The sequence below is a fragment of the Pelophylax lessonae genome (assembly GCF_965119305.1).
Source record: "Pelophylax lessonae genome assembly, chromosome: 13".
Lineage (NCBI taxonomy): Eukaryota > Metazoa > Chordata > Amphibia > Anura > Ranidae > Pelophylax > Pelophylax lessonae.
Window position 1 is genome coordinate 192,668,892 of NC_138780.1, and position 19,148 is coordinate 192,688,039.

The 19,148-nt window shown below is 53.1% G+C and overlaps 1 protein-coding gene across 1 annotated transcript in view; it reads right to left on the reverse strand.

The window, feature by feature from the left end:
* Positions 1–11,935: 11,935 nt before the first annotated feature.
* ATXN3 (ataxin 3) overlaps positions 11,936–19,148 on the reverse strand; it is a 51,601-nt gene continuing 44,388 nt past the window's right edge. The window contains 2 exon segments of the mRNA XM_082275455.1: positions 11,936–12,401; positions 14,373–14,449. Of these exon segments, the coding sequence (XP_082131581.1) occupies positions 12,310–12,401; positions 14,373–14,449 (169 nt within the window). The 3' untranslated portion in view covers positions 11,936–12,309.

Genomic DNA, 19,148 nt, shown 5'->3' on the forward strand with positions numbered 1-19,148 from the left:
GGGGCGGGGCCAGGATACAGACACGTGGCCGGAGAGCTGTCAGCTGAGGAATAACAATGTCACGTGAAAGCCGGCCTCTTAAAGGGGAAGTGTTAGGGTATGGTTTTCTCACGGGTATGGTATTTTCACGGAACACCGGTCAGCTAAACATCACTTCGCTCCATCACCCGGCTGGGGTCGCCTTGGTCCTTCACCGGGCTGGGGTCGCATAGCTCCATCACCGGGCTGGGGGTCGCCTCGTTCCATCTCCCTCCTGGGGTCGCATAGCTCCATCACCGGGCTGGGGGTCACCTCACTTCATCACCCGCCTTGGGTCCCCTCGCTTCATCACCGAGCTAGGGTCGCCTCATTCCATCCCCCGCCTGGGGTCGCCTCGCTCCTTCACCCGCCTGGAGTCACATAGCTCCATCACCGGGCTGGGGGTCGCCTCGTTCCATCCCCTGCCTGGGGTCGCCTCGCTCCTTCACCCGCCTGGAGTCACATAGCTCCAGCACCCGGCTGGGGTTGCCTGGCTCCATCACCCGGCTGGGGTCGCCTCGCTCCTTCACCCGCCTGGAGTCACATAGCTCCAGCACCCGGCTGGGGTCGCGTCGCTCCATCCCCGGGCTGGGGTCGCCTCGTTCCATCCCCCGCCTGGAGACGCATAGCTCCATCACCGGGCTGGGGGTCCCCTCGCTTCATCACCGAGCTGGGGTTGCCTCGCTCCTTCACCCGCCTGGGGTCACATAGCTCCATCCCCGGGCTGGGGTCGCCTCGTTCCATCCCCCGCCTGGAGACGCATAGCTCCATCACCGGGCTGGGGGTCCCCTCGCTTCATCACCGAGCTGGGGTTGCCTCGCTCCTTCACCCGCCTGGGGTCACATAGCTCCATCACCGGACTGGGGGTCGCCTCGTTCCATCCCCGGACTGGGGGTCGCCTCGTTCCATCCCCGGGCTGGGGGTCGCCTCGCTCCATCCCCGGGCTGGGGTCGCCTCGCTCCATCCCCGGGCTGGGGTCGCCTCGCTCCATCACTGGGCTGGGGTCACCTCGCTCCTTCACCGGGCTGGGGGTCGCCTCATTCCATCCCCCGCCTGGGGTCGCCTCGCTCCTTCACCCGCCTGGAGTCACATAGCTCCATCACCGGGCTGGGGGTCGCCTCGTTCCATCCCCTGCCTGGGGTCGCCTCGCTCCTTCACCCGCCTGGAGTCACATAGCTCCAGCACCCGGCTGGGGTTGCCTGGCTCCATCACCCGGCTGGGGTCGCGTCGCTCCATCCCTGGGCTGGGGTCGCCTCGCTCCTTCACCCGCCTGGAGTCACATAGCTCCAGCACCCGGCTGGGGTCGCGTCGCTCCATCCCCGGGCTGGGGTCGCCTCGTTCCATCCCCCGCCTGGAGACGCATAGCTCCATCACCGGGCTGGGGGTCCCCTCGCTTCATCACCGAGCTGGGGTTGCCTCGCTCCTTCACCCGCCTGGGGTCACATAGCTCCATCCCCGGGCTGGGGTCGCCTCGTTCCATCCCCCGCCTGGAGACGCATAGCTCCATCACCGGGCTGGGGGTCCCCTCGCTTCATCACCGAGCTGGGGTTGCCTCGCTCCTTCACCCGCCTGGGGTCACATAGCTCCATCACCGGACTGGGGGTCGCCTCGTTCCATCCCCGGACTGGGGGTCGCCTCGTTCCATCCCCGGGCTGGGGGTCGCCTCGCTCCATCCCCGGGCTGGGGTCGCCTCGCTCCATCACTGGGCTGGGGTCACCTCGCTCCTTCACCGGGCTGGGGGTCGCCTCATTCCATCCCCCGCCTGGGGTCGCCTCGCTCCTTCACCCGCCTGGAGTCACATAGCTCCATCACAGGGCTGGGGGTCGCCTCGTTCCATCCCCTGCCTAGGGTCGCCTCACTCCTTCACCCGCCTGGAGTCACATAGCTCCAGCACCCGGCTGGGGTTGCCTGGCTCCATCACCCGGCTGGGGTCGCCTCGCTCCTTCACCCGCCTGGAGTCACATAGCTCCAGCACCCGGCTGGGGTCGCGTCGCTCCATCCCCGGGCTGGGGTCGCCTCGTTCCATCCCCCGCCTGGAGACGCATAGCTCCATCACCGGGCTGGGGGTCCCCTCGCTTCATCACCGAGCTGGGGTTGCCTCGCTCCTTCACCCGCCTGGGGTCACATAGCTCCATCCCCGGGCTGGGGTCGCCTCGTTCCATCCCCCGCCTGGAGACGCATAGCTCCATCACCGGGCTGGGGGTCCCCTCGCTTCATCACCGAGCTGGGGTTGCCTCGCTCCTTCACCCGCCTGGGGTCACATAGCTCCATCACCGGACTGGGGGTCGCCTCGTTCCATCCCCGGACTGGGGGTCGCCTCGTTCCATCCCCGGGCTGGGGGTCGCCTCGCTCCATCCCCGGGCTGGGGTCGCCTCGCTCCATCCCCGGGCTGGGGTCGCCTCGCTCCATCACTGGGCTGGGGTCACCTCGCTCCTTCACCGGGCTGGGGGTCGCCTCATTCCATCCCCCGCCTGGGGTCGCCTCGCTCCTTCACCCGCCTGGAGTCACATAGCTCCATCACCGGGCTGGGGGTCGCCTCGTTCCATCCCCTGCCTGGGGTCGCCTCGCTCCTTCACCCGCCTGGAGTCACATAGCTCCAGCACCCGGCTGGGGTTGCCTGGCTCCATCACCCGGCTGGGGTCGCGTCGCTCCATCCCTGGGCTGGGGTCGCCTCGCTCCTTCACCCGCCTGGAGTCACATAGCTCCAGCACCCGGCTGGGGTCGCGTCGCTCCATCCCCGGGCTGGGGTCGCCTCGTTCCATCCCCCGCCTGGAGACGCATAGCTCCATCACCGGGCTGGGGGTCCCCTCGCTTCATCACCGAGCTGGGGTTGCCTCGCTCCTTCACCCGCCTGGGGTCACATAGCTCCATCCCCGGGCTGGGGTCGCCTCGTTCCATCCCCCGCCTGGAGACGCATAGCTCCATCACCGGGCTGGGGGTCCCCTCGCTTCATCACCGAGCTGGGGTTGCCTCGCTCCTTCACCCGCCTGGGGTCACATAGCTCCATCACCGGACTGGGGGTCGCCTCGTTCCATCCCCGGACTGGGGGTCGCCTCGTTCCATCCCCGGGCTGGGGGTCGCCTCGCTCCATCCCCGGGCTGGGGTCGCCTCGCTCCATCACTGGGCTGGGGTCACCTCGCTCCTTCACCGGGCTGGGGGTCGCCTCATTCCATCCCCCGCCTGGGGTCGCCTCGCTCCTTCACCCGCCTGGAGTCACATAGCTCCATCACAGGGCTGGGGGTCGCCTCGTTCCATCCCCTGCCTAGGGTCGCCTCACTCCTTCACCCGCCTGGAGTCACATAGCTCCAGCACCCGGCTGGGGTTGCCTGGCTCCATCACCCGGCTGGGGTCGCGTCGCTCCATCCCCGGGCTGGGGTCGCCTCGTTCCATCCCCCGCCTGGGGACGCATAGCTCCATCACCGGGCTGGGGGTCACCTCGCTCCTTCACCCGCCTGGGGTCACATAGCTCCATCCCCCGCCTGGGGTCGCCTCGCTCCTTCACCCCCCTGGAGTCACATAGCTCCATCACCGGGCTGGGGGTCGCCTCGTTCCATCCCCTGCCTGGGGTCGCCTGGCTCCATCACCCGGCTGGGGTCGCGCCGCTCCATCCCCGGGCTGGGGTCGCCTCGTTCCATCCCCCGCCTGGGGATGCATAGCTCCATCACCGGGCTGGGGGTCACCTCGCTTCATCACCCGCCTTGGGTCCCCTCGCTTCATCACCGAGCTGGGGTCGCCTCGCTCCTTCACCCGCCTGGGGTCACATAGCTCCATCACCGGGCTGGGGGTCGCCTCGTTCCATCACCGGGCTGGGGGTCGCCTCGCTCCATCCCCGGGCTGGGGTCGCCTCGCTCCATCACTGGGCTGGGGTCACCTCGCTCCTTCACCGGGCTGGGGGTCGCCTCGTTCCATCCCCCGCCTGGGGTCGCCTCGCTCCTTCACCCGCCTGGGGTCACATAGCTCCATCACCGGGCTGGGGGTCGCCTCGTTCCATCCCCCGCCTGGGGTCGCCTTGCTCCATCCCCGGGCTGGGGTCACATAGCTCCATCACCGGGCTGGGGGTCGCCTCGCTCCATCACCAGGCTGGGGGTCGCCTCGCTCCATCACCCGGCTGCTTAGTCATTGTTCATTGTTTCTATCCATCTTGTTTTCTGTCGTCCTCTTTTCCTTTTTCCTATAATGTTTCCCAGCTTTAGGGTCTTTTCTATTGAGTCCTCTCTTCACAATTATGTGGCCAAAGCATTCGAGTTTCAGCTTCAGGATCTGTCCTTCCAGTGAATATTCAGGGTTGATTTCCCTTAAGGATTTACTGGTTTGATCTTCTTGCTGTCCAAAAGACTTTCAAGAGTCTTCTCCAACACCAAAGTTCAAATCAATTCTTAGGCGTTCAGCCTTCCTTATGGCCCAACTTTCACAGCCATAGGTTACTATTGCTAGAATATTATTATTATACAGGATTTATATAGCGCCAACAGTTTGCGCAGCGCTTTACAATGTGAGGGAAGACAATACAGTAACAATACAATTCAATACAGGAGGAAGTAGAGGGCCCTGCTCGTTAGAGCTTACAATCTAGACGATGTTATTTCTGTTTCAGTTATCTATGTACAGGACTGTGATTGTTATAGTATTTGCATTTCCAGGATCCCTGAGACCTCCCGGGTTTTCAGGGTAACTGTTCGAGTGTCCTGGTGCACATTGATGATGCTGAGCAAGTTCTCTGAGCAGGAAGCCATTAAAATGCTGTGCTGTGTCTTATCGCCAGCTACCCTAGAGCTAGACTGCTATAGTATAGCTCTCTGGCTGACCCTGTCTACTGTCTTCCCTACTGCCTGCCTTGACCTCTGGCTGAACCTAACTACTCTATTGCTTGCATCATGCCTCGACCTCTGCCCTGACTACTCCCCTTGTCTGCTGCCGGACTCCACCTCTGCCCGGACCCAACTACTCACTTGTCCACTGCCTGACTGGACCTCTGCCTGGACCTGACTACTCCCCTGTCTGCTGCCGGACTCCACCTCTGCCCAGACCTAACTACTCACTTGTCCACTACCTGACTACTCCCCTGTCTGCTGCCTGACTCAACCCCTATCTGGACCTGACTACTTCCTTGTCTGCCGAGTGGCTCCTCCCTTGTCTGCTGCCTGACTCAACCTCTATCTGGACCTGACTACTCCCTTGTCTACTGCCTGACCCTACCTCTGCCCAGACCTGCCTACTCCCTTGTCTGCTGCCTGACTTGACCTCTATCTGGACCTGACTACTCCCTTGTTTGCTGCCTGACTCGACCTCTGCCAGACCTGACTACTCCTTCGTCTGCTGCCTGACTCAACTTCTGCCCGGACCCGAGTACTCCCTTGTCTGCTGCCTGACTCAACTTCTGCCAGGACCTGACTACTCCTCTCTTGTCTGTTGCCTGACTACTCCCTTTTCTGCTACCTAACCTTTGCCCAAACCCGACTAGTCCCTTGTATACTGCATGTCTTCTTTCTGACTCAACCTCTGCCCGGACCTTACTCCTCCCTTGTCTTCGACCTCTTTTTGGACCTAACTCAACCTGCCCAGAAGGGACTACTCCCTTGTCTGCTGCCTGACTCAACATCTGCCTGGACCTGATTACTCCCTTTTCTGCTGCCTAATTCGACATCTGCCTGGACCTGACTACTCCTCTCTTGTCTGTTGCCTGACTACTCCCTTTTCTGCTACCTAACCTTTGCCCAAACCCGACTAGTCCCTTGTATACTGCATGGCTCCTCCCTTGTCTGCTGCCTGACTTGACCTCTGCCCAGACCTGACTAATCCCTTGTCTGCTGCGTGGCTTCTCCCTTATCTGCTGCTTAACTTAACCTCTGCCTGGTCCTGACTACTAGCTTGTCTGCTGCCTGACTCAACCTCTGCCTGGACCTGATTACTTTCTTTTCTGCTACCTAATTCGTTATCTGGCTGGACCTGACCACTCCCTTGTCTGCTACCTGACCTTTGCCCAGACCAGACTAGTCCTTTGTCTGCTGCCTGACTCAACCTCTGCCCAGACTGGAATACTCCACTGTCTGCTACATGGCTTGACCTCTACCCGGACCTGACTAGTCCCTTGTCTGCCGTTTGACTTAACCTCTTCCTGGACTTGACATACAAGCTTGTCTGCTGCCTGGCTAGACCTCTGCCCAGACCTAACTACTCCCTTGTCTGCTGCCTGACTCGACCTCTGCCCAGACCTGACTACTCCTTCGTCTGCTGCCTGACTCGACTTCTGCTTGGACCCGACTACTCCCTTGTCTGCTGAGTGGCTCCTCCCTTGTCTGCTGCCTGACTTAACCTCTACCCAGACCTTACTCCTTTACAGGCTACCTGGCTTGACCGCTGTCTGGACCCGACTACTCCCTTGTCTGCTGCCTGACTCGACCGCTGCCTGGAAGGGACTACTTTGTCTGCTGCCCGACTCAAACATCTGCCCTCACCTGATTACTCCCTTGTTTGCTGCCTAATTCGACATCTGCCCAGACCGGACTAACCCCACTGTCTGGTACCTGACTTTACCTTTGCCTAGACTTAACTACTCCCTTGAATGCTGCATGGCTCAACCTCTGCCCATACCTGGCTACTCCCTTGTCTGCTGCCTGATTAGACCTCTGCCCAGACCTGATTACCTCCTTGCCTGCTACCTGACGTGACCTTTGCCTAGATTTGACTACTCCCTTGAATGCTACGCATTTCTACCTCTGCCCAGACCTAACTACTCCCTTGTCTGCTGCCTGACTCTTCCTCATCTGCCACTTGTGAATAGCCTCTGCACTGTAGTGCTTATATCCAGCAATCTCTGGTTTGATCCTGAGGGCCACAACGTGTGACCATTTGCAGCAAAGAAAGCCATGGATCGGTAGGGTTTTTGGCCCATCGCCCCATCCGGGTGGCCCTGATGAGGAATAACTGTCGCTGAGACTCCACACCTCGAGTAACCCACGTCACGGAATCCCAGGTGGCTCTGTAGCAGTGATGCTCAGAAGCAGTGAAGTATCCCTGGAAATAATCCTGAAATGCTCCCAATCTCATCAGTGCCTCCAATGTTTCTCATATCAGTGTACTGTACCCACAGCCATTCCAAAATCCTCAACGGTGCTGCTGTGACAGTAAACAAGGAATTTTGGTAAAAAGCTTTGAACAATTTTATTTTTACATCTAAATACCGCAGATATGCATCGCCGAGCAGCTCCTGTGCAGACAGCACACTGACTGTGCACTCCCAGTACAGAGACTGGACTGTAAAAAGACAGCTCTTGGTCCCAGACTATCAGAAGCTGGCAGGACTAGCTCCCGATCATGTGACCACTGTAACAGCCAATGGCAATGGACACATGATCACCAATCCTTCCTGCTCCCCTGGGCATTCAGAAGTTTTTAAAGGGACACTGGAGTGGGGGCAGAAAGGGGTTAATGTTAAAAAATGTTTTATTTTTAATTTTTCATAAAATAAATGCAATATGGCAACCTAGAAGCATTCTACACATAGTTGGTGTATGGAGCACCCACCAAAAATGTGATTTCCTCTCAGGTTTTAGGCATCCTCTGCAACAAAAATTACATTTTTGATGAGATTCTCTGTAAGGGCTCATTTACACTTGCTTCAACTTTAATACACATTAAAGCTCCTACTGCTTGAACATGTTTTTTGGGTGTGTTTTTGATGTTTTGATTATGTTTTTTTTTTTTGTGTGTTGATCTTCAATTCGTTTTAAAAGGGCCCAGTAGAACCCCAACTCAGTAGTACCCCTGTGCAGCAGATCCCCAGCTTATTAGTACCTTTTTGTGCAGCAGATCCCCCAACTCAGTAACAGCCCCCAGCTCTGCTGATCCCCCAACTCAGTAGCAACCCCCAGCTCTGCTGATCCCCCCCAACTCAGCAACAACCCCCAGCCTCTGCTGATCCCCCAACTCAGTAGCAACCCCCAGCCTCTGCTGATCCACCCTCAACTAAGCAGCAACCCCCAGCTCTGCTGATCCCCCAACTCAGTAGCAACCCCCAGCTCTGGTGATCCCCCCTCAACACAGCAACAACCCCCAGCTCTGCTGACCCCCCACCGAACCTAGTAACAACCCCCCATCTCTGCCGATCCTCCTCTTTCTGGTCCCCACTCCCTCGCTGCTCAGCACATGTGACATTACTAGTCTTTCCTGCTCTGGTCCCCTAGCTCTGCTCAGTCCCCTCTCTCCTGTTTCTCCTCACTCACCTTCTGCTTTTAGTGTTACCATGTTGCATACTACAAATGCTATCTGCTAGTTGCTCTGCTCCAGTCTGGACCTCATTCACCCTTCCTGCTGCTCCACACTGCCTCTGACACTCCTACAATATATACACATGAACCTGAAGTGACTGCTGCTGATGTCTTTCCGGTTTGCTTGTTGATTCCCAGTGCATCCTGGGAGATCTCATACCTGCAATCCCTCCAAAGCAACGTCAACGCTGAATAAGAGCCTCTAGAAAGCTGCAAGTGCTGTAAGCAAGCTTTTTCACAGACTTCTATGGAGGCTTTAAAGACGTTTTAAAGACCCAAGAAAGTGACATGGGGGATAATTTTTGAAGCAAAGCAACACATTGTGTGAACAGGACTGTAAGGTGACTATTTTATTTAGTGACAGGAACTGTAAATGGCATTCAAAAAAGCATGTCCATTGCCACATTTTGAAGCAAGTATAAATGAGCTCTAAGGGTTAATCACTTCTAAAGGGATGCAGACCCTGCAACTTACCTCATCAGAACAATTGTGAGACTTTGTCATACGACTTTGGACATCAAAGCTGCAGGGGAAGTCGTACCCCACGTTTTCCAATGATAACCATTAATATTTGTGTGATTTAAAGTTGTAGTGACTTCAAAGTAGTTTGTGCACTACTTTGGTCTGACTAATGCGACTTGAGGGCCACAGACTTCAATGTTAACCCTAAAACGTTGAAAGTCGTACTTGAATGTTTTAAATGCAACAGTGGGTCCAACTTTGCAGAGGAACAACAATTTACATCCAAGTCACACCCATCCAAAACTGCAGGAATTTGGAGTCATACAAGTGTGAATGGAGCCTAAAAACATCAGCTGCTTATAATGAATTAATCACTCCCTTTCAGAATCAGTCCTGCACAAGACATGATCTAACAAAGAGCTCCGTTCCTCCAGAGCAGAAACAGGAAGGACTCTGCAACAAAGTTTGCTAAGATCCTTGTAAGGTGCATAGATCACCCAGTGGGGGTTAAATTTTTGTTCCAACAAAAGTGGAGTTACTCTTTAATCATGGCACAATAAAGCTGGTTAGGTGAAACCTTAACCCCCCCCTTCTTTTTCATTTACCTATGCATCAACCCCATCAAAGAAATAGACGCCAAGCACCGGGTTCTCCCATCTAGCTCTCAGGAAAGATACCTACATCCAAACCCCCGGCCCAGTTCAACCCTGAATTCCCTTTACCCAAGCCACTAGACTGCATTATTTTCTCACCCCCCCCCCCCAGTGCCCTGCCCCTTTCATCAAGATCCACTACCTCTGCTACCAAACCCCCCTCTCCTATTCAACTGTTTGCCTACCTCCTAACCACAAGTTGGTTATACTCCCCTCCCCTTCTCTTCCCCCCCTCACCCTCCACCTTCCCACCCCTCTACTTTCCCTCTCAACCTTCCCCTCCCTCCTTCCTGCCTCCCCCCCTCCCACTTTCCCTCTCTACCTTCCCCCCTCCCCCTCCCTCTCTCCTTCCCGCCTCCCCCCACCTTCCCCCTCCCCTCCTCTCCTTCCCGCCTACCCCCTCCCTCTCCTCTCCTCTCCCCTTCCCGCCTCCCCCTTCCCTCTACTCTCCCCTTGCCGCCTCCCCCTTCCCTCTCTTCTCTCCACTTTCCCCCTTCCCTCCCCTCTCTCCTCCCCCCTCCCCTCCCTCTCCTTCCCGCCTCCCCCCCATCCCTCTCCCCAGCTACTGTGTTATTTATAAATGCATTTTGATCATCTCTGGGAGTTCCCCCAGATCTTATGATTCCTATTCATTTCCTTTGTAAGCCGAAAACCTCAATAAAATAGGTTTAAAAAAAAAAAAAAAAAGCTGATTAAGACAAACCGCTATATAAGCAAAATGTTTGCTTTACCTATAAAAAAAAGAGTTGTGTTTTTGTCAATCCATTAACACGGCACCGCCCTGTATAGCAGGTAAAGGAACCTACATTTTTCTCTGTTGCACTTTCACTTGCAGGTCACCTTCCCATCCAGAGACCCAGACTGGACAGTGAAATCAGAACCAGCAGCCTGATAAGCACATCTGTCACTCTGTTCTCTCCTCATATCAGCATGCACCTTGCACTGCAGCTTACGCATGTATTTACAAATGTGTGCAACCAAACCCGTTTTTAATGCATACTGTTAGACAGGATAATTCAGTTGGTCGCTGGCTGGTTGGTAAGTAGTAGGGATGCACCGATCTGATATTAGGATCGGATATCGGTGCCGATACTGCCGCCGAATAGCTGGATTTGGGGATCGGTAAAATTAGCCGATCCACGGGCCGATCCGGTTTTGCTGAGTCCTGGTGTAACGTTAGAAAACCATACCTCTTAAAATTCCATACCCACGTCACTTCCTGTCATGGAACAGCTGAGTAGGTTATGCTCGAAGGTACTGGAGGGTAAGGAATTTTCACGATACTTTGTTGTAACGTTACACCGCATCAGCTGTTGCCGCGGTTACATGAAAACATGTCGGCTGCAACATGAAATCATCTCCGCTCCTACCCCTGTGACTTCCCTGATCTCGGCTACTAAATGTAAAAGCGGCGGGTGTATGAAAATATAAATCACGGAGATCTCGGCTCCATGATTTATATTTTCATAGACCCGCCGCCACTTTTACATTTAGTAGCAGAGATCAGGGAAGCGACAGGGGTAGGAGCGGAGATGATTTCATGTTGCAGCCGAGATGTTTTTATGTAACCGCGGCAAAACAGCTGATGCGGTGTAACATAAAAAAAAAACCCTACCCCGTGAGAAATCCCTACCCTCTGGATCTTTGAGCATGCGCACTGCTAGGCTGCTCAGCTGTTTCATGACGTAGGTGCACTGGAAGTGACGAGGGTAGGGAATTTTCAAGGGTAGGATTTTTTCACGGAACACCGGCTCAGCCATCCCTTACTTGGTGTAGTAGTAGTAGTAGTAGTATGGGAGACGCTACTTCCTGTATAGGTCAGGCTCACAGGCGGAGGGATATCAGATGCGCTCCGCCTGTGAATGGAGGAGCCATAAACATGAAGCAGTGGCTTTGCTCTGTACTGCAGCTGCATGCTTATTGTGTATGTGTGTAGTTCCGGATCGGTATTGGCAGATACACAATGCTAGATATCGGTATCGGGACAAGAAAAGTCGGATCGGTGCATCCCTAGTAAGTAGTGCCTGGAAACCTCCTGGCTTCTTTGGCCTTGCACTGCAGCATGCTTGATTATCTCTTTGTGCTGCTTCTCCCTCTCCCACTCTGAGCTTTGCTTGAACAGGGACTGCAAGACGTTGGTACGCTGGCACCGGGTCAAGTTCAGGTATTTACGCTGCTTGCATTTAAAAAAAATACATTTAATGATGAATACAGAGCTGCATTATTTGTGCCTTTTATATCTTCCCAGAGCTCAGTTATGAAAAATATACAAATACCCTCAATGTAAGAACCAAGTCCTGAGTCTCTCTTACACTCCTCCTCATCAACATTATATTTATAACTGTAGTACAGATTCACTTTTCTGCCACAAATCTAAATAGCGCTCACTGAAGCCTCTGATGAAAGCAGCCTCCCTCGTGGCCACAGGCCACATACTAGTTTCAAGGCAATTCCGCTGCCCCCAAAACTACTACCCAGCTTGAGAAAGGCCAAATGCATGAGAGTCTCCTTCGTGACAGATCTCCTAGAAGAGTCTGATAGGACAGCTGGATACGGGGTCCCATATACTGCTGACCAATCAGCAATGTAAACAGAATGGACTTCGGAGAGAAGCGATGGCCATGCTGCAAGCTCTGTTTGGTCGTGTGAAGTTCAGCCAGGTAAAGCGGGACTTGTGAGATATTTCTGTATGACGGAGACACATCCGGAGATCAGGAAAAAAGCAGGACGACATGGATCTTCTTGTGAAAAAGTAAAATGCCACACTGACACCTTTAAAAAGACACCCATAAAAGCTTCAAATATATCCCAAGCAGACGCCCGTCCAGAGGATAGACTGAATATGTACATCCTTACTACCTGCGCAACAAAAGCAGGTCAGTGTAAACAGACAGGCCAGAGCCCAAGGGTCATTTTTGCTGGGGACTCGGTCCTGTCCCGCCTGTATTGAGTGATATTTTCATGGAGGCTCGGAGAACGTCTTCGTCATTTATTGCAGGATCTGCAGCAGAAGATCGGGTGTTAGTATTTATACAATAATTTCTGTAGCACAACAAATCTCATTCACAATTTGGAAGCATTGCCTCTTAAAGTGGTTCTAAAAGGCAGAAGGTTTTTTTTTTTTTTTTTTTTTTTAATCTTAATGCATTCTATGCTAAAATTGTGTGCAGCCCCCCCCCCCAATACTTACCTGAGCCCCATCTCCATCCAGCCATGTTGCACTAGAGCGTCAGCTGTCCGGGACTCTCCCTCTTCATTGGCTGAGACACTAGCGGGCCGACGGTGGGTGGGATGCTCTGTTGTTCTGGGACGACATCATATCACTGGGACACAGGGCGACCCCAATCTTGGTAAAGAGCCAATGATGCGGCTCTTTACCCATGTGATCAGCTGATCAAATGTAAACAAGGAAATGCCGGTTATCAGCTCTCCTTGCCTCACACGCACAGAGTGTGAGGAGAGGGGAGCCGAACAGCGCCCTGATTATCAGTGCACACCCAACTGTGCCCATCAGTGAGGCCAGTCTGTGCCGCCAATCAGTGCTGCATATTATTGCCTCCTTATCAGTGCCACCTCATCAGTGCCCATCTGTGGGGCCAGTCTGTGCCCATCAGTGAGGCCAGTCTGTGTCGCCAATCAGTGCTGAATATTACTCCCTCCTTATAAGGGATGCCTCCTCAATTCCCATCTGTGGGGCCAGTCTGTGCCCATCAGTGAGGCCAGTCTGTGCCCATCAGTGAGGCCAGTCTGTGCCGCCAATCAATGCTGCATATTACTGCCTCATCAGTGCCCATCCGTGGGGCCAGTCTGTGCTCATCAGTGAGGCCAGTCTGTGCCCATCAGTGAGGCCAGTCTGTGCTGCCTCATCAGTGCCGCCAATCAGTGCCGGCCAGTCTGTGCTGCATATTACTGCCTCCTTATCAGTAACACCTCATCAGTGCCCATCAGCGAGGCCAGTCTGTGCCCATCAGCGAGGCCAGTCTGTGCCCATCAGCGAGGCCAGTCCGTGCCCATCAGCGAGGCCAGTCTGTTCTACCTCATCAGTGCGGCCAATCAGTGCTGCATATTACTGCCTCCTTATCAGTGCCGCCTCATCAGTGCCCATCAGTGAAGGAGAAAAATTCCATATTTACAAAAATTCCGGACAAAAAAAAAAACAAAAAACTTCAAGTCTTTTTTTTTTTAGCAAAAAATAAAAATAAAAAACCCAGTGGTGATTAAATAACACCAAAAGAAAGCTATAATTGCGTGCAAATAATGATAAAAGTTTCTTGCCTGAACACGCAATTGTCAAAGCGTGACAGCGCCGAAAGCTGAAAATTGGCCTGGGCAGGAAGGGGGTAAAAGTGTCGGTATTTTAGTAGTTAAAGTCAGTGAGCCAATGAGGAAAGAGAGGGGATAAGGGCTGAACCTTGGCTCAGTGTCTGAATGGACACACAGAGCAGTGACTCGGCTCGGGTGCCCCCATAGCAAGCTACTTGCATGTGGGGGCATTCGGCAGGAGGGAGGAGCCAGGAGCACCAACGAGGGACCCGGGAAGAGGAAGATCGGGGCTGCTCTGTGCAAAACCAACTGCACAGAGAAGGGAAGTATAACATGATTGTTATTTTTAAAACAAATAAAAAAACAAGACTTTAAATGTTACTTTAACAATTCTGCTCAGTTTACATATATGCAAAATTGAATGCGTTTTGAACCACATCCCATTCGCATGACACATCAACCAAACTGGGTTTCTATGGAGCCGGTTCACATATCTGTGGTGCAGCGGCAGGGAAAATGTAAAAAAAAAAAAAAAAAAAAAAGTTTCCTGTGCGTTTTCTGAGTCCTGGGTCTCAATCATAAATACGAGACCCGGAGCTCTCAGTGAAACACAGGTACGCATATATGTAGCCTCACAAATAGACACCCGCTTCCATGAGGCCGCATATTTGCATACAAAAGCCAGGAAGGGGTTAAAATGAAGACAAACCTTGGTCTGTGTTTGCAGAGTTGGTTGTGGCGTTGTTCTCTGCAGATTCCTGTAGTTCAGGCTTTGACTGTTGCTGCCTAAAATAAAACACTGTTACAGTACAGGCTTTTTACAAAAGGTGAAAAACAAATATTTTATACATAAGAAAACTAAAAATGCAATTGCATGTGCCTCCTGTATTCAGGACCGCCATCAGGGGGGTACAGCCCATACACATGTAGGGGGCCCGGGCATCCCGAGGGGCCCCAACACGGTAGGGCTGCCAATGTCCTCACAATACCATTCAATTGTAAGCTCCGCTGTTCCCTTGCAGACTGCCACTATGTGGGAGATCCTGGGCCCCTTAGGCCCCACCCTCCCCTGTTCTCCAGCTGTCCACGCCTGGACAGGAGCGGTGGCAATTACTAAAACCGTTCGTCTTTATTTGCCTGGGATGGAGGAGAAGGAGGACATGGGATTGGAGGAGAAGGAGGACATGGGATGAAGGAGGTCATGGGATTGGAGGAGGAGGAGGACATGGGATGAAGGAGGTCATGGGATTGGAGGAGAAGGAGGACATGGGATGAAGGAGGTCATGGGATTGGAGGAGAAGGAGGACATGGGATGAAGGAGGTCATGGGATTGGAGGAGAAGGAGGACATGGGATGAAGGAGGTCATGGGATTGGAGGAGGAGGAGGACATGGGATGAAGGAGGTCATGGGATTGGAGGAGGAGGACATGGGATGAAGGAGGACATGGGATGGAGGAGAAGGAGGACATGGGATGAAGGAGGTCATGGGATTGGAGGAGAAGGAGGACATGGGATGAAGGAGGTCATGGGATTGGAGGAGAAGGACGACATGGGATGAAGGAGGTCATGGGATTGGAGGAGAAGGAGGACATGGGATGAAGGAGGTCATGGGATTGGAGGAGAAGGAGGACATGGGATGAAGGAGGTCATGGGATTGGAGGAGAAGGAGGACATGGGATGAAGGAGGTCATGGGATTGGAGGAGAAGGAGGACATGGGATGAAGTAGGTCATGGGATTGGAGGAGAAGGAGGACATGGGATGAAGTAGGTCATGGGATTGGAGGAGGAGAAGGAGGACATGGGATGAAGGAGGACATGGGATTGGAGGAGGAGAAGGAGGACATGGGATGAAGGAGGTCATGGGATTGGAGGAGGAGGAGGACATGGGATGAAGGAGGACATGGGATTGGAGATGAACGAGGTCATGGGATTGGAGGAGAAGGAGGACATGGGATGAAGGAGGTCATGGGATTGGAGGAGGAGGAGGAGGACATGGGATGAAGGAGGTCATGGGATTGGAGGAGGAGGAGGACATGGGATGAAGGAGGACATGGGATGGAGGAGGAGGAGGACATGGGATGAAGGAGGACATGGGATGGAGGAGAAGGAGGACATGGGATGAAGGAGGTCATGGGATTGGAGGAGAAGGAGGACATGGGATGAAGGAGGTCATGGGATTGGAGGAGAAGGACGACATGGGATGAAGGAGGTCATGGGATTGGAGGAGAAGGAGGACATGGGATGAAGGAGGTCATGGGATTGGAGGAGAAGGAGGACATGGGATGAAGGAGGTCATGGGATTGGAGGAGAAGGAGGACATGGGATGAAGTAGGTCATGGGATTGGAGGAGAAGGAGGACATGGGATGAAGTAGGTCATGGGATTGGAGGAGGAGAAGGAGGACATGGGATGAAGGAGGACATGGGATTGGAGGAGAAGGAGGACATGGGATGAAGGAGGTCATGGGATTGGAGGAGGAGGAGGACATGGGATGAAGGAGGACATGGGATTGGAGATGAACGAGGTCATGGGATTGGAGGAGAAGGAGGACATGGGATGAAGGAGGTCTTAGGATTGGAGGAGGAGGAGGACATGGGATGAAGGAGGTCATGGGATTGGAGATGAAGGAGGTCATGGGATTGGAGGAGAAGGAGGACATGGGATGAAGGAGGTCATGGGATTGGAGGAGGAGGACATGGGATGAAGGAGGTCATGGGATTGGAGGAGGAGGAGGACATGGGATGAAGGAGGTCATGGGATTGGAGGAGGAGGACATGGGATGAAGGAGGACATGGGATTGGAGGAGAAGGAGGACATGGGACTAGAGGAAAATGACAACGTGATAGGCGGGCCCTGGGGAATGTTGGTGGTCAGGGCTGGGGGGAAGGGGGGGGGGCAGGCCTAAACTGTGTAAGGGGCCCCACAATTTCTGATGGCTGCCTTGCCTGCAATTACCTGTGTCTCAGCACTTCACATATCTGCTTCCCAGCACGGCAGGCTGAATGCTTTGGAGGGAGATGACCCTAGCACACCCATTAGGAGTTGCCACGTCTTCCCCATTCAAACACCTCTAGCCGCTTGCCAACCGTCCCATAGCAGATTTACTGATACAGGCAGCCGCCCGGGGCAGAATCACGTACACATATATATATATATGCCCATCTGGGTTTTGGGCACGAGTGTGCGCGGTTGGCGTCTTGCTGTTGACGAGTGGGTCCCGCGTACCCGATGTCCACCGGCACCCGCTGATCGTTTGGTATATTGACAGAACGCCAGTCTGCCTATGTAAACAAGGCAGACTGCCGTTCTGTCAGTACAGAAGACATGGATCCTGCGTTCATGTAAAGCAGAAACAATGATCCATGCCTTCCACTAGTAAAAGCACCTCCCCCATTAATCTGAAACATTAGCTAAGTACACAGATAACCCTTTGATCACCCTTGTGTAACCCCCTTTCCTGCCAGTGTCATTAGTACAGTGACAGTGCATATTTTAGCACTGATCACTATATTAGTGTCACTGGTTTCCACAAAGTGTCAAAAGTGTCATCTGTCCGATTTGTCCACCGCAATATCGCAGTCCCGCTATAAGTCGCTGATCGTCGCCATTACTAGTAAAAAAATTAAAATATAAATAAAAATATCCCACAGTTTGCATACGTTCTAACTTTTGTGCAAACCAATCAATATACGCTTATTGGGATTTTTTTTTTTACCAAAATATGAATTCTAGCGCAAGAAATGAAAAACCACAGGAGGTGATCAAATGCCACCAAAAGAAAGCTCTATTTTTGGAAAAAAAAAAAGAACATAAAATTTATTTGGGTACAGCGTCGCACGACCACGCAATTGTCAGTTAAAGTAACGCAGTGCCGGATCGCAAAAAATGGCCTGGTCATGAAGGGGGGTAAATCTTGCAGAGGTGAAGTGGCTAGAGGTTTCTATAGCAGTGTGATGCTCAAGTCCAGTGTGGTCATGCTACCATAACGGAAAAAACTGCCCAACAAGGAAGTCTTACCCATAGCTAGGATGTTGGCATCATCCGCTAAAGAAAGTAACAACTTCAAATAAAGTAATAAGTAAAAGCTCACAAAAAGTCCAGCTCAATGCTCATAGTGCAGTATGTAAAACCAGTGACATTTAGACCCCGTTCACATAGGGGCGACGCTACTTGCCGCGACCTCGGAGCGGCATGCACGGACTTCATATCATTGAAGTCAATGCAGGTCGCTCCAGGTCGCCCCAAAGAAGCTCCGGACCCTTTTTCTAAGTCGGAGCGACTTGTGTCGCTCCTATTAGAACGAGTCCTGTACTAATCTATGGGCAGGCGACCCACGGCGACCAGGTCGCCCCAGTGTGAACCGGCTCTGAGTGAATGAATGAAAAGAATAAAAAAAAAGGTGCACTCACAAAACTAATAAAAGGAAAAGGAGGACATATGATCCCGAACTATCAAGAGTCACCAGACCGTTCAATCCGATTACAAGTTCAGGTAATCCAGAGAAAGTCTGGCCAGAATACTAGGAGGACTGTGCTGTGGATGGCTGGGGAGACGCTGGCTTGTGCAGAGAGGTGTTCCGACCGCTGTCAGGCGGGGACCCGCCCCCAGGGATGACATCACCTGGTGTGTGTCGAGGAGAGAGAAACATGTTTCTGGGGGGAATCCCCTTTCATCAGCCTACACTAGGGGTGCTTGTGACCATTTTAGTAAGCCAACCTAGCTGCCCTAATAAGTAAAACAGCTGTGTAGCAAATTTCCCCTGGACTAGGAAGAGGGAGCAGCGGTGCTGTAGATGGGACAGTGCTGGATCCATGGAGTCAGGTAAGTGTTTAGAGAGGTGGGTCGTTCGGTTCTCAGTGCTCCCTGCCTGTCACCGGCTCTCTGCTTTGCCTCTCTCTCACTCACTGGACCATTGAGCTATGGAGGGGGGGCGCGAGCGGCAGGCTCAGGCTCTCAGCGGCTCGCCGAAAGGCTGACCTGGGTGCCAGTCCAGGCATGTAGATAGATCCTGACTTCATTGTGACGACCTTCCCCCAGGCTGGACTGGCTCTGTGACGTCAGCCTGCTGTCCACTGAAAACGAATCTAAAAGGAGTGCAGAATAAACTGTACTCCTGTGATCCACAGAAGTACAGCCAAATAAGCTTTGGCTGTACTTCTCCTTTAACCACTTTACCACTAGAGCATTTTGCTGTCTTACGTCTGGACCACTTTTTGCGATTCGGCGCTGTGCGACTTTAACTGACAATTGTGCGGTCGTGCGACGCCGTACCCAAACGAAATTGACGTCCTTTTTTTCCCACAAACAGAGCTTTCTTTTGGTATTATTTGATCACCTGTGCGATTTTTACTTTTTGCGCTATAAACAAAAAAAGAGCGTTTATTTTGAAAAAATAACAATATTTTTCACATTTTTTTATATGAAATTCCCCCCAAAAAAGATGTAAAAAACAAATTTTTTTTAAATTTTTGGCCAATTTGTTTTCT